General features: G+C 60.3%; 1 protein-coding gene across 1 annotated transcript; it reads right to left on the reverse strand.

Annotated features, from left to right (window-relative positions):
* Positions 1–6,749: 6,749 nt before the first annotated feature.
* LOC104308401 (nuclear receptor ROR-beta) lies at positions 6,750–24,069 on the reverse strand. The gene is made up of 10 exons (XM_054175243.1): positions 23,956–24,069; positions 14,321–14,406; positions 14,072–14,213; positions 11,948–12,361; positions 11,283–11,404; positions 10,835–10,967; positions 9,158–9,265; positions 8,584–8,694; positions 7,766–7,878; positions 6,750–6,963 (listed from the first exon to the last, which is right to left on the reverse strand). The coding sequence occupies exons 1-10, from the start codon at positions 23,960–23,962 to the stop codon at positions 6,802–6,804; spliced, it is 1,398 nt and encodes a 465-aa protein (XP_054031218.1). The 5' UTR covers positions 23,963–24,069; the 3' UTR covers positions 6,750–6,801.
* Positions 24,070–24,995: the final 926 nt, after the last annotated feature.

A 24,995-nucleotide genomic window follows, 5' to 3' on the forward strand; every position in this document is an offset into this window, starting at 1 on the left:
CAGGGGGAAGCAGAGGGGCTGGGGGCCAAGGCTCTGCTCGGGCTGGTGTTGCTTCCCGAGGATGTCCCCTCAGAGGTGACCCCAGCAGAGACCTTGGTGCCTGCAGACTGCCCTTCAGGGTGCTGGTGGCCAGGGCTGGCTGCTGGCACTGCTGGGCTGGCTTGGAGCACCTCTCTCCCCTCTGCACTGGTGTCCCCAAGGTCCTCAGACGTGGTCCTGCTGCTGGTGTCCTCCTGGCAGACCTCCCTCTCATGCCCCCACAAACCAATGAGCCTCAGCTGCTCTTGGAGGAGCTTGTCCTGCCTCTCCAGCTCCTCATCTTCTGAATCCTCAGAGGCTTGATGACAGGGAGACACAGGGGGGCTGGGGAGGATCTCAGTGCTTGGGGTCTCCTCTGTGTCCAGTGAGAAACCAAGGAGCCTCAGCTGTTCATTGAGGAGCTTGTCCTGCCTTTCCAGCTCCTCATCCTCAGAGTCCTCAAGGTCTTGGTCTGTGGGGGAGGCAGAGGCTCTGAAGGGAACCTTACTGCCTGGGGAGATGCTTGTGCCCGAGGGTGTCCCCAGGGAGGTGGCCGTGCTGGTGCTGGTGCCCGGTGCCAGCTGCTGCTCCCTGCGCTGGTAGCTGTGGGGGGACGCTGGCAGCACTGCTGGGGCTGGTGCCAGTACAGCTCTCTGGTCTCCGATGGGCACCAGGTATCCTGGTTGTCCCTGGGGGGTCCATGGGGCCTCCCAGGCCAGGTTAGTCACCCAGTGCCAGAGGGGAGCCTCAGGCAGGGAACTGGCACTGTGGGCAAGCAGGGCAGAGTGTGGTGCAGGCAGGCTGGATGCCCAAGGTGTCTGGAAGAAGCAGGGGGCAGAGAGGCAGCCATATGGAGCCCTCTGCAGACCTGTGTGGGGCAGAAGGAGCTGTGTTAGGTGTGGAGAGCCTCCAGGGGCAGCCAGTTGTCCCCGATGGCAAAGACCCCAGAGGATGAGCTGCTGTGCCAGGGGCTGGGACTGGGCAGCCACACTGTAAGGAGGTGAAGCTGGAGGGATGCCCCCAGGGGCCTGGGAAACTCTGTGGGCATTGGGTTCCTGGGCACAGAGCCCAGGTGAGGGCAGGGACGCTGGCCTGGGCTTGCTGCCCCTCGTGGGGCAAGTGCCAGGGTGCTGGGGATGCTGTCAGTGCCAGGGGCTCAGGGGTGCTGAAGGTGGCCGAGGTGTCAGGGTGTCAGAGCAGAGAGGGGCAGGGAGGCCATACCTGCTGGGGGGGCCTGGGGGGGCCTGCGGTGCCAGCCCTGCCTGCAGTGCTCCAGGCTTGGGGCAGAGTGGCTGAAAACTGCCTGGGGGAAAAGGCCCTGGGGGTGCTGGGTGACAGCAGCTGCAGAGGAGCCAGCAGTGCCCAGGGGGGCAAGAAGGACACCAGCAGCCTGGCCTGGAGCAGCAGTGGGCTCCTGCAGTGCCCGCAGGAGCAGGGCAGGGATGGTGCCCATGGACTGGGCACTGGGGAGGCCACAGCTTGGGGGCTGGGCTCAGTTCTGAGGCACTCACTGCAGGAAGGACACTGGGGGCTGAAGTGGGCCCGGAGAAGGGCAAGGAAGCAGGAGAATGGTCTGGAGAACAAGCACCTGGAGCCTCCTGATTCCCCAAGTGTGTGTTCAGGCAGGCAGGGAGCGCTGGAGCTGTGGACCAGCAGAGGTCACTCCGGCCCAGCCGATGCAGCCCAGGGCCGGCAGAACACAGAATTAACCAGGCTGGAAAAGACCTGGAGCAGAGAGGGAGCTGGGGGTGTTCAGCCTGGAGAGGAAAACACTCCGGGGGGACCCCAGGGCTGCCTTTCAGTACCTGAAGGGATCCTACAGGAAGGCTGCAGAGGGATTTCACATGAGAGTGTCTAGACACAGGGCAGGGGGGAATGGTTTGAAGCTGAGGCAGAGCAGGGTGAGACTGGAGCTGAGGGAGAAGTTCTTCAGTAGAGGGTGGTGAGACTCTGGCACAGGCTGCCCAGGGAGGCTGTGGATGTCTCTTCCCTGAGGATGTTCAAGGCCAGGTTGGATGAGGCCTTGAGCAGCTGAGTCTAGCTGGGAGCTATCCCTGGCCATGGTGGGGAGGATGCTTGAGATGATCTCTGAGGTCCCATCCAACCTGAGCCATTGTAGGATTCTGTGATCCTGCTGCCTCTTGCTGAAGCTGTCTGGGCTTCCAGGGGAGCCTTGGACTGTCCAGCACTGGCTCCAAGGGCTGCTGACCCCAGAGCTCCTCTCGGTGATTCCCAGCATCTCCTGGGGCCCGAGCAGCCATTTCCACAGACACCTTTGTTCAAGGAGCAGAGCTTTGCCAGGGACCTTTCAGGGGGGTGCCCATGCTTTGGGGAATTTTTTCCCCCCCAAAAATCAAACACAGACTTGCAGACTGGATTGGGTGGGAAGTGATCTTTAAGGCTCATCCAGTCCAACCCCCTGCAGCCAGCAGGGACATCCCCAGCCAGAGCAGGTTGCTCACCGCCCCAAACAACCTGACCTGCCAGGCATGGGGCAGCTCCCAGCTCTCTGGGCAGCCTGGGACAGGCTCTCCCCACCCTCAGCATAACGATCTCTCCCTTCTCCCCAGTGTGAATCTCCCTCTTTCAGTCCCAAACCATCCCCCCTTGTCCTGTCCCAACAGGCCCTGCTCCAAAGTGTGTCCCCAGCTTTCTGCTCAGCCCTTGAAGCACTGCAAGGCCACCAGAAGGCCTCCCGGGAGCCTTCTCCTCTCCAGGCTGCCCAAGCCCAACTCTCTCAGCCTGGCCTCCCAGCAGAGGGCTTCCAGCCCTGCCAGCATTGCTGTGGCCTCCTCTGGAGGCCCTCATCCTGGCACTCCCAGCCCTTGTCACCAGTCCCTCCCCAGCTCTCCTGGAGCCCTTCAGGTCCTGGCAGGCTGCTCTGAGGTCTCCCTGCAGCCTTCTCTTCTCCAGGCTGCACAGCCCCAACTCTCCCAGCCTGTCCCCACAGGGGAGGTTCTGCAGCCCTCTGAGCATCTCGGTGGCCTCCTCTGGACCCTCTCCAGCAGCTCCAGGTCCTCCTTGTGCTGGGGGCCCCAGACCTGGAGGCAGTGCTGCCTGGAAACGTCGTGCAGTGCCCGTCTCTGGCCTTACAGAACACAGCTCACCGGAGACCTTCCTCAGCCAGACATTATATTAACTTTTTATTTAATGTCCTGAAAAATTCAGACAATGCTTTTTCTTTTTCTTGGTTTTTTTTTTTTTCCCCCATTTTATTTGTGTGTGTGTGTGTGTGTGTGTCCTTAAATAAACCTTTCTCCCTCCCCCTGCCCTCCCTTCCCAGCCGACTGCTCCCACAGAGGAAAAATTTATTTAGTTCTTTTCTTTTCTTTAAAAAAATAGAAATTACAATCTTACAAGACAGAACATTCCATGAGAACAGAAGCATCTTCCTAACCTCTAAAAAGGATGGGGAGGGGGGGGGGGGGGGGGGGGGAATAAAAACCATCCTCAGGGAACCTGTCAGTATCTACAGGTCAGACAGGGCCAGGGGGGTGGAGGGTGGGAGGTGGGGGAGAGGACAAAAAGAGGAGGAGGAGGAGAGGGTGGAAATGGGAAAAGAACAAAACAAAACACTTTCTCCATTCCTTCCTTTCATTCATAGAGATAAAAAATAACATCAAACCGACTGGAGCTTCATATAGTTTCGTCTCTTTTGCACCAACATTCACAAGAATATATATTAGAGATCTATTTTAACCATTTGTATACACAGTGTGAGGGTTCTGGAGCGAGGGGTGGGGGGGTGGGGGAAATGCACACTCAGCAGACAGACAGACACAACATCAACCTTCCCCTGGAGAAGAGCAACCCTCCCCCACCCCTCCCTTCCACCTCCCAGGGCTGCCCTTGCCCCGGGCACAGGATCCACTGCCCCCCACCTCCTCGCTGGGCAAAGCAAGCAGCCCAACGGCTCTTGGCTGGTGGGGTGGAAACACCTGCAAGGTGCCAAGGACCCAGCATCGAGGTGAGTTGGGGTGCTTGGGGCTCCCTTGCCTCATCCTCACCAGCCCCCCGTGGCACTGGCACCGGGAAGAGCCCAAATTTCCCTTTTTCAGGCATTTCTCTCCCAGCTTCTCGATGTGCCCTTGCCCTGCGAGCTTGGTGCCTGGCTCTGCTGAGCTGCCATCTCTTGGGGGACCTTGGCATGGGTGCCACTGGCCACATCTTGGGGTGAGCAGCCAGCCAAGGCTGCAGCCAGCAGAGCTGCTGGGATGGGGCTCCCCTCACCTCTCCGTCCCTTCCATTGTGCTGCCTGCGCTGGGCAAGCACTGAACCGCCGCTGAATCGCTCATCCCTCCCCCAGGAATCATCCCATGGACCAGTCAGGTCCTCTCAAGAGAACTGAAAAGTGCAGGTCCCCACGGTTTGGCAGCCGGGTTACAGCTGTTCCACGCTTCCAGCCTTCCCCAGATCCCCGCGGGGGCTTTTCCTTGCTCCTAAGCCCAACTCTCCCCCGCGGGCTGGGCACCGCGGTGCAGGCTGAAGGAGCGTAGCTGGTGTGGAGGGCTGGCCCTGGCCCCCCTGTAAGGTGCTTTCTTTGCCAGATGAAATGAGAAGGGTGCTGTTGACCATCGTTGGCTGATGAGTACTGAGGACATCAAGAAGGGTCTGTGCTTTTTTTCCCCCCCCTCTAACACATCAAACCTCCCGTGGCTGAGAAAGGAGCTGCTGATGTCCTGCAGAGACAGAGGGTGAGACTCCTTCCCAAAGCAGCTTCCTTCCCTCCGGTGCTTTCCCCTGCTGAGCAGAGCCAGGAATGTGAGTGGTGCTGTCAGAAATGATTCTCCAAACAAAGGCACAACCCTCCAGATGGAAAAGGCAGCGCTGACATCTCACTTCTCACCGGCCTTAGGAGCCAAGAGGGCAGGAAGCAAGCAGGGCACATGCCCGCCCCAGCGCACACCGCGTTGGCACTCGACGTGGCAGCCTTCACCACACACCTGGGCTCCAGCCCTGTGGTGTAGAGAAAGCAGCTGAGGAGCTCCACTGTGCTCCAAGCAGCAGCTCAAGATGGCTGCCAGCAAAACCATGGCAGGGAACAGCACAGGCCCAAGTTCTTCCCTGTTTTATGCTGAGGCAGAAATCCCATCGGCTTCCTGCTGAGTCTTCCCTGGTTGAGGCTGGTCCGTGGTCTTCCCTGTGAGGTCTTTTAACCTAAAGGATGACTATCCCCAACCACTGCTAAGAAAGCTGCTTGGTCAGCTGCAGGGGTGCAATTATGGACTTGAAGGTCTTCAGCTGAAGCTCGAGGATGGGGTTGGACACAGGAGAGACCAACACAAAGCAGGAAGGGGCTTGGGATTTTAGCCCTTTGTCAGCAGAAACTGGGGCTGCCTTGGAGCATGTTCTTCCCTTGTAGCTTTTGGCATTGGCTGCAGGAGGAGTAGGAACAGGGATGGAAAAAACCTCTGCAGAGCCTGGCTGGAGAGTCCCTTGAGCAGCCCTGCTGGCTGCAGGCTATTGCAGCATCACCACACAAACCCAATCCCTTCTGAACCTTCTGAGACTCCCAAGCTCAGAGCAGCAGGTCCAGAGCACACCACAACTGCAGGATGAGGACATTTTGCTGCCCCTGGACCTCAAGGGGCAGCTTCTCTCCCTAACAAGTTCTCAGATCCTGCTCACTGGAGAGCAGCCCCCAAAAGAACAGGTCTCAAGAGCATCTTGGAGGTAAAAGCTTGGGTCCAACTCATCCTGCTCCCAGTGGTCCCAGCGCAGGAAGGGTAGTGGGACTGGTGTGACTGCGTGGAGGTGGAAGGTGGAGAAGCCAGGAGCTGGGATTTGGCCACAAGTTGCAAGGTCAAAGCCTCTCTTGGGAGAGTGTTCAGGATGCAGAGAGGTGGCACAAGATGGGTGGACCTGCTGAATGGGCTCCCAAATGCCAGGCAGCTGCCAGCTGGAGTTGGCCAAAAATGCCACAACAGTGGCACAGAGACCCTGCAGAGCTTTTCCTCCACCACGCTGGGATCCTTTCCCTCAAATCAGCCTCTTCCATGGGAAAATCCTGCACTGAATCCCAGCCTGGCCACAGCTGGAGCTTTCTCAGCCAAGCTCCTGAGGTCACCCAGCCTTGGGAGAAGGAACAAAGCAAAGGCCCTGCCTTCAGCCTCTCCTCAGCTCCGGCCAGGAGCCCAAAGCTGCCTGGCTCAGCCCTGGTCCAGCCGTCTTCATCTCCCCTTCTTCATCCCATGCCTTGTGCTTGGGTTTAAAACAAACAAAACAAAAGACACAAACAAACAAACAAACAAACAACAACAACAACAAAAAAAAACAACCCAACCCAACCCACAAAAACCCCCAAACCAACAGAAAAAGACTAATAATTAAAAACCAATTAACAGTCAGATCTGACAAGTGCAGGCAGGACAGCGGGAAGGGCCCTGTGCGCTGCCCGGCTCCGTGTCCCGCCAGGAGGAGTCGGTCCCGGTGCCCTGCCAGGAGCATCTCCTCTCCCAGGTGGAGATTTCACATTCATTTCACTGCTGTGGCAAAGTCTCTTTGCTTTTTTTTTTTGTGTGTGTGTGTGGTTTTTCTCTTTTTCTTTCTTTTTTTCCTTCAAGGTGCTTTACATTCAAGAGCTATTGCAGTCCCCAGTGAGGACGTGGGGCTGGGGGAGGGTTCCCACCCCCCCCCAAAGCCCCTCCAGATTCTCTTGAGTTTGATTGGGGTTGTTTTTTTTTGATTTCACAAAGCTGCCCCAAACCTCTGAAGTTTAGTTCTGCCTCCAAATGTTTGGGGAGGGTTGGGGGGGGACTGGAAGGGGGCCAGTGGCTCCCAGCCTTAGCTCTCCCGTGGGTCGCTGTACTGGAGCTCTGAGTTGAAGACCTCCTTATAGAGGGGTGGGAAGTTCATGGCGGTCTCTGGGTGCAGCAGACGGAAAAATTCCAGCTTGTCCAAGTGCAGGTTGCAAATGGTCTTCATCAAGGGCAGCTTGGAAACCATCTGCAGAGAAAAGGAGGAGCTGATGACCTGTGGGTTCCAGGCCAGTGTCCCTCAGGGAATCACAGCATGAGAGGGCTTGGGAGGGACCTCTGCAGATCACTGAGTCCAGCCCCCCTGCCAGAGCAGAAGCACCCAGGGCAGGTCACACAGGAACACATCCAGGTGGGCACTGGAAGTCTCCATAGAAGGAAACTCCACAAGCTCTCTGGGCAGTCTCCCCAGGGCTCTGCCACCCTCACAGTACAGAAGTTCCTCCTCAAGTTCAGATGGAACTTCCTCTGTTCAAGCTCATGCCCATTACCTCTTGTCCTGTCACTGGGGACCACTGAGATAAGTCTGGCCCCACCTTCCTGATCACACCACCATCCCCCCTCCCTTGGGGACAAGGGGGTAGGTTTGGGGACCACTGACTCTGCTCAGTGCCAGGGTTACCAGCAGACACCTCCCACACCTTTGGGCAGCCTGGCAACAATATGATCCTGCCTCAAACCTATGCCTCCCAGTGCCCTCCATCCCAGCAACATCCTGCCCAAAGTGCTCCTGAAATGCCTCCTGTTGCCCCAAACAGCCACTGCCTGCTGCAGTGCCAGGCTCAGTGGCACGAGGCTGCCTCCTTCTGCACCATGACAGAGATGCTGGGCCCTTGGAAAGAGAAATTCTGCCCCTCCTGGGGGAGGTCCCAGGGCTTGCCCCACAGAACCCCCAGAGGTGGCTGAGGAGCTGTGGCACAGCCTCATCACCCCGTGGCACCGGGGCCATGCCCTGTGCAGCGCCCTGCATGGCACAGAGGCAGCTCTGCTACCTTTGAGAGCTTGTCCTCAGCGGAGTGTTTCTTCCTGATCTCGTGCTGCAGGGCCACATAGATCTTGTCCTGGAGCTTCTGCACCTTCTTGGATTCCGTCAGCCACGGGCGATCTACAGGAGACAGCTGGGTCAGAGCCACCACACACTCAAGAAGTGGTTTGGGTTGGAAAAGCCCTCTGAGAGCATCCAGTCCAACCAGCAACCCAGCCCCACCATGGCCACCAAACCATGGCCCCAAGTGCCATGGCCACAGGGTTCTGGAACACCTCCAGGGATGGGGACTCCACCACCTCCCTGGGCAGCCTGTGCCAAGCCCTGACCACTCTGGCAGCAAAAAAAAAAAAATGTTCCTCATCTCCAACCTAACCCTCCCCTGGCACAATTCCAGGCCATTTCCTCTCCTTCTATCTCCTGATCCTAGGGAGCAGAGCCCAACCCCCAGCTGTCTCCAGCCTCCTCTCAGGGAGCTGTAGAGAGCAGTGAGGTCTCCCTCAGCCTCCTCCTCTTCACACTGACCACCCCCAGCTCCCTCAGCTGCTCCTCCCCAGCCCTGTTCTCCAGACCCTTCCCCAGCTTGGTTGCCTTTCTCTGGACCTTCTCCAGCCTCTCAATGTCCTTCTTGGAGTCAGGGACACAAAACTGCTGCCAGGATTTGAGGTGTGGCCTCACCAGTGCCTCGACCACGACCACTTCCCTGGTCCTGCTGGCCATAGCACTGCTGACACTCCAATCACTTCGAGGTCAGCTTTGGCAGGAGATCCCTCCCCACCTCCCCAGCTGGTCCCTGGTGCAGTGTGCCCTCCCCAGCCCCTGTACCCGGGGAGAGCAGGACAGCAGCAGTGAAGAGGGCGAGCTCCTCGTCCGACAGCTGCAGGCGGCACAGGGTCCTCCCCAGCTCAAAGACGGCGCCAATGAGGTCATCACAGCCTGGGCAGGGCAAGAGGAGAAGGTCACAGCTCCATGCTGCCCACTGGCACCCCCACACCTGCACACCACACTGGGTAACCCCATGGCACCCAGAGCCTAGAAAGCTTTTGGCTCCAGCCTCCCCTCGGGGAGCTGTAGAGAGCAATGAGGTCTCCCTCAGCCTCCTCTTCTCCACACTAACCACCCCCAGCTCCCTCAGCTGCTCCTCCCCAGCCCTGCTTTCCAGACCCTTCCCCAGCTTTGTTGGCCTTCTCTGGACCTGCTCCAGCCCCTCAATGTCCTCAATGTTGCCCAAAACTGATCCCAATATTCAAGCTGTGACCTCCCCAGTGCCCAGTCCAGGGCTTCAATCCCTGCTCCTTCTGGCCGCTCCAGCTGCACCGCTCAGATGCTGCAAACCTCAGCCCTGGGCAGGTGTCAGAAGCAGAGCAAAGGCCCAAGAGAGCCCCAGCAAAGCTCTTACCCAGAGACTTGAACATCTGCATGCCACCAAACTTGCCCTCAAAGAGGATGGTGTTGTTCAAGGGGTTGAAGGCTCGGATCATGCGGATCAGGAGCACCTCCAGGCAACCTGACGTAGGCAGAGAGAGCGCAGACGAGGGCAGGGCAGGGCAGGGCAGGGCAGGGGTTGGGGTGGGGGAGTTCCATCATCCCAGGACCAAATATATATATATATATATATATATAAGAGAGAGAAAAGCCCCCAGGGCAAGGTTGAAGTCCAGATTGGTCATTCCCCAGAGCAGAATTCCAATACACCCAGGTTGGGTTTGGAGGTTGGGGGGGGGGTTGGGGTTTTTTTTTGGGGGGGTGAGGGAGGGAGGGGGTTCCAATTGCGCCCACAAATATTTCACCGAAGGGAAATATCATCCAGGCGTGGAGGGGGGTCGTGGGGGAGCACCAAGAGAGGAGAGGGTGAGCACAGAGGAGTGAGAAGAAAGTGGAAGGAAGAAACGAAAGAATGAGTTAAAATTCCAGTGTGGTGGGCACAGGCCAGCTCTGGCTTCGGGGCACAGCACCCTGCTGGGACACTGCCACATGTCCCCCAGGGCAGGCTCAGGCTCAGCTCCCCAGCCCTGGAGGTTTAGAAACCAGGAGGCTTTTTCCATGGCTTTGGGTTTGGTTTCTTTGGGTGGTTTGGGGCTGGGTTCCCTCACCTGGGCACAGTGTGGTGGGCAGGTGGGGGACATAGGTGTGCACTGCCATTGTCCTCCTCCTCCCATTCTCCTGCTGGGAGAAGAGGCCAATCCTTTCCTCTTCTCCCTTCCTGCTCCCCTTTGGGTTTGGCACCCCCTTTCCTGGGGGAGAATCCTGCTGTGCTCATGTCCATCCCCGTTTCTGGGGGACATTTGGTGAAGAGTGACCATGGAGAAAAGCCTCTGCCCAGGGTGGCCACTTCCCCACGTCCCTCTCTACACCATCGCCTTGCAAGGTCACCTTCAGCTCCTTCCAGCCCAGTACCCACTGCACCCGGGGGGCAGCCAGGGTGGCAAGGGAGGGGAAGCTTCCAAAAGGAAAGCAGAGCCAAAGGGTGGGATACACCTTCGGCACCACGGCTGCTGCCTGGGAGAGGTGTTGGGGACACAGGGGGGCAGTGAGGATGTGAGGTGGGCAGGGACAGCAGGGACATGATGGGAATGGCAGGGATGGGATGGGATTGGCAGGGACACAACAGGGATGGCAGGGATGGGACAGGGAGAGCAGGGATGGGATGGGGAGAGCATGGATGTTATGGGATGGCAGGGATGGGAGGGGGATTGCAGGGATAGGAACAGCAGGGATGTGAGGGGGATGGCAGGGATGTGATAGGGATTGCAGGGATGTGATAGGGATTGCAGGGATGTGATAGGGATTGCAGGGATGGGACAGCAGGGATATGGGAAGGATGGCAGGGATGTGGTAAAGATGGGACAGGAGCAGCAGGCATGTGAGAGGGATGGCAGGGACACAGTGGGAACAGAAGGGATGCAATGGGGAGGGCAGGGATGGGATGGGGACGGCAGGGAGGCAATGGGGAGGGCGGGGACATGTCTGGGACATTAGGGACGTGGCAGGGGTGCTGGGGGTGTGGCAGGGGTGCTGGGGGCGTGGCAGGGGTGCTGGGGGCGTGGCAGGGGTGCTGGGGCTCCCCGGCCCTTACCAGCTTTCAGGAGGATGATTTGGTCGTTCTGGCACAGCTCCATGAAGCCGTCGATGCGCTTGGCAAACTCCACCACGTACTGGATGGCATTGGAGATCTGCAGCGAGCACTGCTGCCACATGGCCTCGCAGCTCTGCCGGCACAGGGGGGTCGTCCCTCAGGGCTTTGCTGCCACCCCACCCTCTGGGCTTTGCTGGCCCCTGACTCCCCTGCCCCCTCCCACTGCACCTCACAGGGCAGGGAAGGGACCCCCAGGTGCTGTGCCACCCACAGGATTTAGTGGTGCTAGGACACCTCTGCCACCACCAATCCCCCTCTCCCCCCAGCGCTGGGGGTTTGCAGCTGCCAAAGCACCAAAAGACCCAGGCACAGCAGCAGGGGGTGGCAGTGGCCCTTGCTGAGTGCTGCAGGGACAGGGAGCTGGTGGGACCAGGGCAGTGGCACTCACCTTGCTCTGCAAGGCACGGACCTCCTCGGGGGAGTAGAGGCTCCATGCCAGGCGCTTGAGCTCCTCCGTTGTGTACTGGCACGTCTCCAGGTGCGACTTCACCACGTTCTGGGCCACCCGGTCTGCAAGGAGAAGGCAATGGGCAGTGAGCCCCCCGGGACCTCGCCAGCGCCCCCTGTCCCCACACCCTGACATTGCCCTTTCCCCCTGTGTCTTGGAGGCTGCTGGGGCTGGAGGCTGGCAGAGCAGTGGGGCTCATGTGTGGTGTTGCAGGGATCTGATGACAGATGGGGCATCAGGGGATGTCCCCAAGGCAGAAGGGGGATGCTCTGCATGAGCTGAGGGGCTCACACGCAGTGCCACAGGCATGTAAGGACAGATGGGGCATCAGGAGCTGTCCCTGAGGCAGAGGAGGGGACTCCCATGCAGTGCCAGGGGGAGCTGGGGACAGATGGGCTCTCAGGTTGTCTCCAAGGCAGAGGGGGGGGGGGGATGCTCTGCATGACCTCAGGTGCACCAAGCACCATCGGCGCTCATCCTGGAGGAGGGAACAGCCTTGGGTCTGCTCCACGAGCCCAGGCTGGGTCAGTGCCTTGCTGCAAGCCCTCCCGGTGCGGTGTGCGCTGCACACCCCGGCACGGCGGCAGGGGCCCCCCGGGGCTCACCGATCTCCAGGACGGAGATGTCGGCAGCTAGCTGGCCGCCCTCCAGCCCGCCGTGGGCGAACAGCCCCGGCTCCAGCATCAGCTCGTAGACAGACTCCTGCTTGATGAGGGTGGCATCAGCCACGTCCAGGCTGGACTGGTCGGGCGAAGGCTGCGCCGAGGCGAGCAGGTCGAGGTTGTAGTAGGTGCTGCTGCCATCGGGAGTGAGGGGGAAGTCGAAGAGGAGCCCATCCGACAGCGTGGAGATGTCGTCCAGGTCCGAGAGCCCGCTGCTGACGCTGGTGGTGTAGACTCGGCTCAGCGGCTCGGGCTCCTCCTTGGTGCCACCGCTCTGCTCCTGGCTCTGCTGATGCTTCTGCACCTCGGCGTAGAGGCTGTCCCGCTGCTTCTTGGACATGCGCCCGAACTTCACCGCTGCCCGGGGAGGACACAGCAGAGCGCCCGCGTCAGGAAGGCTGCGCCCAGCGGAGCGGAGCGGAGCTGCCCCCTCCTGCCCGCCCTGGGCAGGCTCCTGGGCAGCTCGCAGGATGGGGGAGTACAAGCCCCGAGCGCTGCAGGGACCCGGCAGATGCAGCCCCCACCCCAGACCGACCCTGGGTCGAATGACACTGAATGACACAAGCCCTGAAGAAAAGGCTTTGGGGATGCTGGTGGATCAACAGGAGCCAGCAGGGAGCACTTGCAGCCCGGAAGGCAAATCACATCCTGGGCTGCAGCAAGAGAAGTGTGGCAGCAGCTCGAGGGAGGCGATTCTCCCCCTCTGCTCCACTCTGCTCAGACACCACCTGAAGTACTGCATCCAGTTCTGGAGCCTCTGTTACAGGAAGGATCTGGAAGTGCTGGAAGGTGTCCAGAGAAGGGCCACGAGGATGAGCAGAGGGCTGGAGCTGCTCTGCTACGGGGACAGGCTGAGAGAGTTGGGGTTGTTCAGTCTGGAGAAGAGAAGGCTCCAAGGAGACCTCATTGTGGCCTTCCAGGATCTGAAGGGGGCTCCACGAAAGCTGGGGAGGGACTTTTGAGGGTGTCAGGGAGCGACAGGACTGGGGGGGGTGGAGCAAAACTAGAAGTGGGAAGATTGAGACTGGATGTTAGGAAGAAGTTGTTCCCCATGAGGGTGGTAAGAGCCTGGCACAGGTTGCCCAGGGAGGTGGTGGAAGCCTCATCCCTGGAGCTGTTTAAGGCCAGGCTGGAGGTGGCTGTGAGCAACCTGCTGTGGTGTGAGGTGTCCCTGGCCATGGCAGGGGGGTTGGAACTGGATGAACCTTGAGGCCCCTTCCAGCCCTGACAATTCTGTGATTCTATGACACAGATGGATTTCAGTGCAGAATAATTACAACATGGAACCATGGATGTGGTGAGATTGGGAGAGACCTTGGAGCTCATCAAGTCCAACCTGGAGCTCACAATCTACCACTGCTGCTGAGCCACATCCCTCAGCACCATATCCTTGTGTCTCAAAGCCCTCCAGGGATGGGGACTCCATCACCTCCCTGGGCAGCCTGTGCCAGTGCCTCAGAACCCCTCCTGGGAAGCCATTTTTCCTCTTCCCCAACCTGAACCTCCCCTGGCACAACTTGAGGCCACTGCCTCCTGTCCTTGTTGCATGTGAGAAAAGACCAAGCCCCACCTGGCTCCAGCCTCCTCTCAGGAGCTGTAGAGAGCAATGAGGTCTCCCTCAGCCTCCTCTTCTCCTCACTAAACACCTCCAGGTCCCTCTCCCCAGCCCTGTTCTCCAGACCCTTCCCCAGCTTTGTTGCCCTTCTCTGGACCTGCTCCAGCCCCTCAGTGTCCTTCTTGGAGTGAGAGGCCCAAATCTGAACTGAACCTGGGCAATACAGAGCGGTGCTCCGGGGCACCCATGATCAGGTCTCCTGGTTTGGGACCACGTTCATGCTCTCTGTGCCCATCCAAACGAAAGGACCTCACACGTTCTCCTCTTCTGCAGACCACCCCCCCCAGCTCCCTCGGCTGCTCCTCACCGGTCCCTTCCCCAGCTGCGCCGCTCTCCCTGCTCCCCAAACCCCTTCTTTCCCCGAGACGGCTCCGTGGGGAAAGCAGCTGCAGCGGTGAGGAGGCGAGGGGGGAGGAGCAGAGGGGCCCCTGGGCCCCGCGGGCACCACTCACCGTCGCGGGACATGCCCAGGGCCAGGCATTTCTGCAGGCGGCAGTGCTGGCAGCGGTTGCGGTTGGTGCGGTCGATCAGGCAATTCCTCTGCCGGGAGCAGGAGTAGCTGGCGTTGTTCTGCTGGCTCCGCCGAAAGAAACCCTGCGCGGCATGGGGGAGGTGTCGCCCAAGTGCCCGTCGGGATGCCAGCCCCCGAGGCCACCCCCTTGCCCCGCCGGGCTCCCGTCTCTGCGCGCCCCGCGGCTCACCTTGCAGCCTTCGCAGGTGATAACGCCGTAGTGGATCCCCGAGGACTTGTCTCCGCAGATCTTGCAGGGGATCACCTGGATTTGGGCTGTGGTGGAGGGGAGGAGGAGGAGAAGCCCTCTGGTTAATTGGCAGTGGGCACTGAACTGAGCGAGGAGGTGGCAGCAGGCCCAGCCCTGCTTACAGCAGCTGGGGAAACCGAGGCACAAGAGCGGCACCCACCAGCAGCTCAGCCCTTCCCACAGACCCCTCCAGAATCTTTGTCTTCACAGATACCCCCAAAAAGCCTATGCAGGGCATGGGGTACCCCCATCCACACCCCTCGCCATCCTCTCCAGCACCAGGAGCTGGGTTGAAAAGCCCTTTGAGCTACAAGGTCACAACACCTTTGTGCAGCAGCCTGCCCCAGAGCCTGGGCTGGAAGCATTCCCCACAACGGGGGGCACCCAGCAGAAAGGGGGGACACGGGAACAGGTTGCCCAGGGAGGCCGTGGATGTTCTCTCCCTGGAGGTGTTCAAGGCCAGGCTGGATGAGGCCCTGAGCAGCCTGGGCTGGTGGGAGGTGTCCCTGCCCATGCACCGGGCTGGAGCTGGAGGATCTTTCAGGTCCTTTCCAACCCAACCCAGTCTGTGATTCCATGATCCTCATCGCAGGGACACCCTCAGCACAGGAACTATCCCATCCCTGCAGCAACAGATGCTCATGTGCTGGGGGTCTGGCTTAAGCAGAGGGTCTGAAGGGCCCCCAACCCACCCACCCTCCCCACCACTCCCTCCCCCGAGTAGTTCCTTCAAAGCCCAGGACCGATATAACCATTGCTGGCTCAAGGTCCTGGCCCCTTCCCCCCACAAATCCGCTTCCCTCCCTGCTTCTGCTTCGCTGGCACTGAGCTGCTAATAGGCTTCGTCCTCCTCATTTTCCAGCTGCCCCAGTTCTGGGCTGGCTCTGCCCACCCTGCTCACGCCGGGGGTGGGGGGGACGTGGGGCACCCCCGGGACTCGTACGTGCCTCCCAGCATCTCTGCACCCTCTAATCCCTGCTCCAGCCCCCACATCCCCTGGGGCTGGCTCTCCAGGGTGCTGGGCAGCGGCTGCCACGCCAAAATACCCGCCCTCCCCTCCCCCCCCGCGGCAGATTATGGCTATTTCAGACCTGCTGGGCCTGAGCAAATCCCTGCCAGGGTAATTCCCTTCTGCCTCTCCCCTGCTCAGAGGCGTTCTGGGGGTTGCTGGTCCCTGGGGCCACCTCAGCAGGTGACAGCCCCGATGCTTGGCCAACATCAACTGCACCCTGACACCCCGCAGTGCCCCGGGGTCTCCCGCTGCTTTGGGAGAGGCTGGGCTGGGCCAGCATGAGCCTGGATGGGCAGAGGGGCAGTTGGGCTGTGATTGGTCCCCTGGGGATGCCAGCTGCCCCCCTAGGCTGTCATTGGCCCTCCAGGGATGCTTTTGGTCCCCCAGGGCTGCTCTTAGTCCCCTGGGGATACTGCTGGACCCCCCTGAGCTGACATCAGTGCCCTGGGGATGCCCTTCATCCCCCAAGGATGCCATTGGTCTCCACCTGGGTCGTCATCAATCCCTTGGGGCTACCATCGGTCTCACAAGATGCTGTCAGCCCCCTCCCCCTCCAGGACTGCCATCAGGCCCCTGGGCTGCCATTGGACACCTCTGGGGATGCCATTGACTTCTCCCTGCTTCCAGCCATATGGGGAGGGACACACTCCAAGGCTGGGTGCAGGCAGAGGCATGGATCCTTTCTCCATCCACTGACTCTCTGCTCAGCTCCTGCCCCAGGCTACTTTGGGGTTCACCCGGTAAGGAACACCCCCAGGGTTGTGTCATCATGTCCCCCTGACACAAGGGGGCCACATCCCACCCCTCTGCTCCTCCCCAGAGCCTCTACCCACACCTCTGCTGTACTTCTGGGCCTAGGGTAGCAGAGCCAAGGGTTCAAGGCAGGCAGGGAACAGACAAGGAGCGGGCAGGAACGGGCAGGCATGGGCAGTCCCAGCACATCCTCCAGTCCCAGCCTCCCCTGACTCTGTACTGGCATCACAGCCCTGAGGCCCCCCCGCCCCCAGCAGGGGACAGAGGCACCAGCAGGGTGCCATGCCACCACCCCTATTTTGCCCGCTGGCACCAACAACCAGGAGACCCCCAGTGCCCATGCCAGCGGGGAGGGGTGCAACCTGCAAGCCACGGGAGCCTCTCCCCCACCCTGAACACCCCGGCCCTGTCAGGACTAGGATGGAGGTGGTGGCACCACGGGGGGCATGGGGAGGTGGTGCCACCCCCAGCAGGAAGCAGCGTCGGTTCGTTATGCAACGTAATTGCAGCCGCCGGCGGCAGGTGATGCATGGCTGCCGCGCCGCACCCTGCCGCCCGCGGCCGATACTCAGGCACCCTGCAACCACCCCCACTGCGCCTGGCACCGCGGCGGGCACGGCACGGGCACACCACAGCCCCAGCACAGCCCCGGGGTGCTGCTCTGCTCGCCCCATGCGGCCCTGAAAGCCACAGCATCACAGAATGTTAGGGGCTGTGAGGGATCTTGAAAGCTCCTCCAGACCAACCTCCCTCTGCCACGGCAGGGTCACCCAGAGCAGGTCACACAGGAATGCATCCAGATGGGTCTGGAATTCATCTCCAGAGAGGGAGACTCCACAACCACCCTGGGCAGCCTGTTCTGGTTGCCAGCTCCTGGCAATAGCTTCATGTGATGGCAAAGGTCAAGTTCTGTCCCCATGCCCCCAAACCTTGGCAGAAGAAAGCCCCTTGAGACCCTGTGGGCAAGGAAGGGACTTTGTACAAGGGCTTGAGGTGACTTGATGAGAGGGAATGGGTTGAAGCTTGAGGACGGCCTGGAGAAGAGAAAGTTCTAGGGTGACCTCAGAGCACCCTTCCAGGACCTGAAGGGGCTTCAGGAGAGCTGGGGAGGGACTTGTGACAAGGGCTGGGAGTGCCAGGATGAGGAACAATGGCTTTGAGGTGGGAGAGAGGAGACTGAAAGTGGAGGTGAGGAAGAAATTGTTGAGGGTGGGGAGAGACTGGCACAGGTTGCCCAGGGAGGCTGTGGATGCCTCCCCCCAGGAGGTGCTCAAGGCCAGGCTGGATGAGGCCTTGAGCAACCTGGGCTGGAGGGAGGTGTCCCTGCCCATGGCCGGGGGTTGGAGCTGGATGATCTTTCAGGTCTCTTCCAACCCAAGCCATGCCATGAATCTCTATGCTGTGGGTGATGTCCCCAGCACCCCTGGATGTTGGGAAGGAGAAGCCCTGACCGCTCACCCTGTGCCTTCAGCCTCTTAGGCCTCTAATTAGCATCCTGCTAATGACCCAGCCGTGCCCACCACCAGCACCTGACCCACTCCTAAGACATTTGCCCCAAATAACTGACGTGGAGATACGGCTGTGACCCTGGCACGGTGGCAATTACAGCCCAGGACAGCTAATTGCTGCTCTGGTTGTCAGCCCTGGCTGAATCACCATGCCAGCTCCCTCATGCCATGCTCTTGTGCCCCCCTAGGACCCCCAGGCTGGCTGGACATCCAGGGACAACCCAGCAGGAGTGGGTGCTGGGGGGGGGGGTGGCTGCAGCATCACATCACAGCTCCCAAATCTCACCACGTTTGGGGGGGAGGAGGTGTGTGGATACACACAACATCACAGAGATGCCACAGCCTGGGCAAGGCCTCTCTCATGCCTCAGTTTCCCCACCCAAATGCTTGGCTCCTCCTCCTCCCCCTGCAGAAAGGGATTTCTGTCACACAGTGGTTTGGGTTGGAAAAGCCCTTGAAGATCATCCAGTCCAACCATTACCTAATGGCCATCCCAACCATCATCTAATGGCCATCCCAGCCACTATCTCATGGCCATCCCAACCATTACCTCATGGCTGTCCCCACTCATTGCAGGCAGGGGGGTTGGACAAGATGACCTTTGAGAGTCCCTTGCAACCCGATGCAATCTGTGAATCTGTAACTCTGCCAAGCCTGGTGCTGAACCATGTCCCTCAGCACCACATCTCTGCCTCTTTCAAACCCCTCCAGGGATGGGCAGGCAAACTCCTTCCCCATGCCTTGATGGGGGGAGGGTGGGGGTCCTGGCAGCAAACCAAGCCCCTGGCGGGGGGGGGGGGGGGGGGAGGGGGGGGCAGTCAGGCTGAAATAAGGGACAGGGGAGAAAATAAAACCAAATAAAACAATACTAAAGGGTTAAAAAAAATAAATACTAATCTGCAGCCAGCAATTAAAATGTCCCGGCCGAGGTATTTGCTCTCCTCCCACTGTAAACACCTCTTGCCCAACTCCCGGCCCGCTGCCACTGGCCGGTCCTTACGTAAGTGGCACCGTGGCACCGGCCGGCCACGGGGCTCGCCCGTGGTTGGCCCCCGGTCGGTGGCTGCGCGTGGTGGCCCCGTGGCTGGAGCCATCCTGTGCCATCCTGTCCCACTGACACACTTTCTGCCCGCGGCCCCGGCGCTTGTGTAACACCGCTGCCGTTAACCCTGCCCGCGGCTGCGCCCCGACCTCGCACCCGCCGGCCACAGGACCTTTGGGGGCTTTTTGGGGTGATCCCTCGGGCTGGGGACATCCGATTGCCACCCCGAGATGCAGCTCTCCGTGGGGGACGCAGGTTCCTTCTTGCTCGATCTCCAGCTCTCTCACTGCAGGGCGCCCGGGTCACCCCCCGGACCCAGCCCCGTGTCCCCCTGCAGCCCAGCACTGCTTGCTCTGACCCGGGCAGGCGGCTCCGGCGGTTTCGGCAGAGCCAAAGCCGAGCTCCCGGCAACGAGATTCAGCCTTCCTCTCACCCTGGCACGCCCTCCTCTCCATCGCCTCTGCCCCAAGGGCGGGCAGCCCTCCTGCACCCCAAAACAAGGCAGGACCTGGCCACTGGGGTCTGGATCCTCTCTGTATGGCATAGGGACCACGGGTGGCCCCATCCTCCCCCTTCTCCCCTCTATCCCTCCCCTTGGCTGTACGATCTCAGTGCTGGGTGGGGATCACCCCAAAACCCTCAGCACCCCACAACCCTCAGCACCCCACTGAGCCCCAGGACGTGCCACAACCCCACTGCTGCCAGAAGCTTTTGGAGAGGCCCCTGCTCCAGCCAGCTCCACGGGCACTGGGTGGGTGGTTTGGGAGGGCACTGACAGGTCCCTGCAAACTCCAAGGTGATTCCATGCACCCTTGGGGCTGGGGTCAGGATAGGGCCACCCACCTCCCCCGGATGGGCAATACGAGGTCACAGGAGCAAAACCACCCCAGGGAGGGGGCAAGCAGCCCAGCTTTGGGTATTCTGGAGGTGGCTCCTTGCCCCCATGGCTGCCCCTGCCCCAAATACCCCCTCGGCTGAGGGGCAAGAGCCAGAGCAAGTGGCTTCCCCAGTGCCCTGGCTCATTACACAGCAAACCTGCTGGGAAAGTAGGTCTGTACCCATCCTGCTGCCACGATCAATGCCACAGGATGGGCACCTCCAGTAATTAATGAGCAGCAGGCCTGCAGCTCCCTGTCACCTCCCAAGCCCCAGCCAAGGCACTGAGATTCTCTGGTGCTCGGCCACCACCCCTTCAGCTCAGCACCTAGAGGAGGGGGAGCAGGATGGGTCCAGGCTGCATGGGGACAGACAGGGACCGATGGGAACATGCAGGGACCTGCAATGCCATCTCACTTTTCTATCCCTGCTCCAAACCCCATCTCTGCTCCCTCACCCCCTGCAGCAACCTCCAATCCTAAGCTCCAGTGCTGGACTTCCCACAGGGATCACCCCTGCTGTATTTTGGGAAAGGTGGACGAGGGGCAGGAGTGATGGAGGGACAAGAAATGAGCGACGAGCTGCCGTGGGGTTTGCTTTTCCACAGGCTCTTGTGCTGCTGCACTTGGGGTCCCCCCCAGCACCCCAGCTCTCCATCCAAGCCCCGCAAGGGCTGCAGGAGGCGTTTGAAGCACGGCCCCAGTGCGGCGTTCCGAGCTGCAGCTCCTGGCCGCAGGGGCAGCGGCAGCCGCGGGGCCGCGCAGGCAATAAGGAAAACTTCAATTACGCAACCCGGGCCCGGTGCCAGGCGCTGATGCTGGAGGTGGGGACCGGTTTCTTAATTGATTGGCAAAAATTTCCTGGAACCTTTGGGCCGGAACAGGGCTCAGGTGCTCTTCTCCTGCCCCGAGATGACCCCTGGACACCTTGATCCGTGGCCGGTGGCTTTGCCAACGCCCCGAGGCGCCTTCTTTTCCTTGTCGGTGATAGGGGCCTGTCCCCAGCTTGGAAGTCACAACTATTGCCCCCCGCCCCCAGCAGTGTTGGGTGGGCAGTGAAGCTCCCCATGGGCACTTCAGCGCTGCCCTGGCTGCTCTGGTTCACCAGCTCCCGTGCCACAGGGCACGGCTCCAAGGCCAGCCACGGCGACACGGGACACAGCCCTTTGCACTTTGGCTTTTGCAGAAGGGTGGCAAAGGTACGGCCCTGGGGAGGGGGACCTGCCACCAGCCCCAAAAGGAGCTTTGTGGGGGGAGAACCTCACCGGCCCCACAGCTAAATCGGGGCGGGGGGGGGGGGGGGGGGAATTATCCCTGTGGGGCTAAATAAAGGCAGCGAGAGCGGCTCCGCTCGCCACATCCAATAAACCCGGCAAGATTTAGCCATTAGCAGCTCTTTAAATAGCTGCTGCCGAGTTCAAAGTTAAACGTGACAGGGAGGAGGGGACGGGCAGGACGGGCAGGACCATGCTGCCAGCAGGGCTCTGGCCAGCCTGTGGGGTTAACCCACTGCCACCCACAGGGACACGGCCAACTTCTCCTCGTCACCACACTTTCCCCCTCCAGGTGCTGAACACTTCGGGGTGAGCAGGGTTGATAATCCCAAATCCTGGCTGGATCCCTCGGGACTCCACGCTGCTGGTGGCTACCTTTCTCCCCTAACCTTATTTTTCAGAGCCAGCCCTTCTCCTTTAACCTTATTTTTGGGAGCCAGAGGGCCACCTTTCTCCCTCAAATTAATTTTCAAGAGGCAAAGGGCCACCTTTCTCCCCCAGCCTTATACTCAGGAGGTCCAGAGCCACCCTTCACCCCCAACCTTATTTTTAGGTGGTAAAGAGCCACCTTTCTCCCCTAATTTAATCTTCAGAAAATAAAGAGCTACCTTTCTCCCCCAACATTTATTTTCAGGAGGCAAAGGACCACCTTTCTCCTCCAACCTTATTTGTAGGAGGTGAAGGGAAGAGCCTTTTCTCCCTAACTTAATTTTTGGGAGCCAAAGGACCACCTTTCTCCCCAACTTATCTTCAGGAGGCCCAGAGCCATCTTTCTCCTTCAACCTTATTTTCAGGAGGCATGGGGCCACCTTTCTCCTCTAATTTCATTTCCAGGAGGTAAGGGGCTGCCTTTCTCCCTTGATTTCGTTTTCAGGAGATTAAGAGCCACCTTTCCCCCTCAACCTTATTTTTGCAAGGCAAAGAACCACCTTTCTCCTCCAACCTTATTTTTGAGAGGTGCATGGAAGAGTCCTTCTCCCCCCTCCCCCCCCCCTTTCTCCCCCCAGACTTATTTTCAGGAGCCTAAAGGGCCACCTTTCTCCCTCAGCCTTATTCTCCCGGAGGCAAAGAACCACTTTTCTCCCCTAGCTTCATTTTCAGGAGGCCAAAAGCCACCTTTCTCCCCTAAGCTTATCTCCAGGAGCCGAAGGGCACATCCATCCCCATCCCTACCCCGCGGTACCCGGTAGGGCCAAAGGGTGCTGGCTGTCCTCGCCTGCGCCAGCGTGCTCACGCTGCCTAAACGGGCAGGGAAGCTCCTCCTCCACCCTCTCTGATTTTTCCCAATGACAGATCTAGGTCACTAGGACAAGTCGGGAGGCTGCCGAGCCACCGCACGCTCCTCGCCACGCCGCTTGCAAAACAAGCGAGCGGGAGGGCTGGAAACCCTATAGGATTATACAAGGCGAAGCCTCTCGGCCGGCCCCGGCAATAGCCGCGGCGTGGGGAAGAGCAAGAGGCAGGAGCTGCTGCCGCGGGGCCTGGGGAATGGGGCAGAGAGGTAGCAGTTTTGGGGAAGAAAAGAGAGATTGAATCGATTTGGCGTCACTGTGCGGCATTTGGGGCTTTGGAGGGACGCTGAGCTGGGCAGGGAAAAACACTCGATGGGGGAAAGTGATGTGATAGGAAGTGTATGTGTGTGTGTTGGGGGGGGTGGGGTGGTCGGCCCTTAATTAGGGCCAATGTAGAGTAATTAGGGGTAAAAAACCAAACCAAACCAACAAAACAAAACAGAAAAGAAAAGGAAAAAACCGTTTAAAAACAAAGGAAAAGTTCACCCAGATACTAATTAAGCCTGGTGCTGGCTGTGCCGGGGCTGCGCAAGAGACAGGCGGTGCTGTTAATTAGGCAGGCGTTAATGCTTCCCTCACTAATAAAGGTGACATCCCGGGATGTCACAGGGCGGGAAGGGGACGCAGGGGGCTCGGCTCCCCAGTTCCACCATTACACAAGAGTGTGGCGGGCAGCAGAGGCACAGCACCCACGGCAGCCGCAGCCGTGTCGAGGAAGGAGAAGAAATGATTTGGAGCTTGGAGATGAATGTCCCCAAGAAGTACAACCCAAAGACACCCAAATACCACCTCCCAAAACGCACCCAAACACACACGCCCCAAAACCACACCTCAAGACGTGCACAAGCAGCTCTGGGTGGGGGCAAAGGGCTTGGGCATGGCAGGAGATGGGGGGAAACGGCCTTAAAGGGGGAGGAAAAGCCCACCCTAGGGTGTCAGGTCTCAGCCATGCTCCCAGTAGCTCCATCAGGGAGAGCTGGGTCCAGCCACTGCTGCGTCACTGTCACTGGACCCTGGCGGCTTGTCCCATCAGAGCCTTCCTCCTTCCATCCTCCTCCTCCTAACCACCGGCCTTGCAAAGCAGAGGGTGAGGAGCAGGAATTGTCTTTAATAACAGATAAAACCAGAAACCAGATGGGTGCTGGCACAACTCAGCCCCTTCCCTGGGCAAGGGACACCCAAAATCACAGCTGGTCCCTTACCCACAGGAGCCACCCTTCGGCCCCAAACTGGCCCCAAAGCCACCCTGAGGTGGGGGAGAAGGGGGAAAAAGGAAAAAAAAGCCCACAATAAATCCAGCCCTGGTGGGAGCAACATATTGAGGAGGAGATTAAGGGGTTTAGTGCGAGGAAAAGCTTAAGAGCGGGTCTGAGCCGGCGCCGGAAAGCGAAGCAAAATAAACAAGAATTTTATTGAAGGGGGGAGCTGGAGGAGCCCCACAGACCCCGGCAGGGCTGACGTGGGTGTCCCACTCCGTGTCACTAGCGGGGCTGGTGCGCGTCCCCCCCCGAGGGGGCTAATGCAGGGTCCTGCCCCGAGTCCCCGGCTGGGCTGATGCGGGTCCACCCCCGGTCCCTCTCCGGCGGGGCCGATTCGGGTCCCCCCTGCGCCACCAGCGGGGCTAACACGGGAACCCACCGGTACCTCTCCGGCCAGGCTGACGCGGGTCCCCCCCCGGTGTCATCGTCCGGGCAGACGCGGGTTGCCCTCCGACCCGCCACTAGAACCGACGCCGGTTCCCCCCGCGTCCTCCCACCGGGGACAACTTTCGCAGCCACCTCTCTTCTCGCCGGTTCCCCCCAGTGTCCCCCGTACTCACCCCGCATCGTGGCCGGCGGCGGTCAGGAGCGCGCCGGGGGGCGCATGGGGCGGCGGGGGTGTCCCTGCAGCGGGGCGGACAGCGGCGGCACCGGGAGGCACCGGGCGGCACCGGGCGGCTCTGGCACCTGCCCCTCCGCGGCGCCGCTGACCCACTTCTGCCCGAGCATGCGGCCGTTCACATGACGAGCCCGCCCCGCCTCCCCCCAAATCGGTTTCACTTCCAGCCCCACCTCCTGCCCTTCCTCCTCCTTCTCCTCCTCCAGTCCTGATACGCCGCTCCCGCCCTGCCGCTGCCCGGCGCTGCCGCGCTGGGGCTGCCCCTCGGTTCCCGGGGGCTGTTGAACCAGCCCCCGCCAGGAGTGCCGAGTGCTGCACCCCTCGGGTGCTGCCCGCCCAGGGGAGGGCTGTGCCGGTGCCCATCTTGTCCCGGCTCGCCCAGGCACGGGGCCCGCTGCGTGTCCCGCTGGATCACCGCCCAAAATTGCTTCACCCCGTTCCCGCTGCGGCCCTGCTGTCCCCTCCCTCGGGGTGGCATAGGGACCCTGGACCCCCACCCCGTGCAGGACAGGTCTTGGGGAGCCCTGGTGGAGGTGCAGATCCTCGGTGCATGTGGAAACGCGCGGACCCTCCGGGCAGCCCTACTGTGTCCCCACACCACGGTGCAGTTGCTGGGGGGCGAGGGGACATCCTGGCCGGGGACCTGCGGATTGGGAAGTCCACGATGGAAGCTGTGGGAAGCGGCGGAGGTGGCAGAGAGCCATTCCCACCCCGTCCTTCACGCTGCAATGCACACAGAGGGCCCGGGGTCGGATTCCTGGTGACAGGGTGCTGCAACACACTGCCCCAGAGAAGTCCTGGCTCTGGACCATGCTGTGAACCCTCGCGGTGCCATGCCAGAGGTGTTGGCACTGGGCAAAGCACCGCAGCTGGGGTTTGTGGTGTGACTCTCACAGCAGGTCACCAGAGTCCCTGTGGTGCCACATTACAGGTGGAGGTGGTTGGTCTGTGCCAGGACAGGGTATGAGGGATGTGGAGGGT

This window comes from Dryobates pubescens, chromosome 31, assembly GCF_014839835.1.
Source record: "Dryobates pubescens isolate bDryPub1 chromosome 31, bDryPub1.pri, whole genome shotgun sequence".
In the NCBI taxonomy this organism is placed as follows: domain Eukaryota; kingdom Metazoa; phylum Chordata; class Aves; order Piciformes; family Picidae; genus Dryobates; species Dryobates pubescens.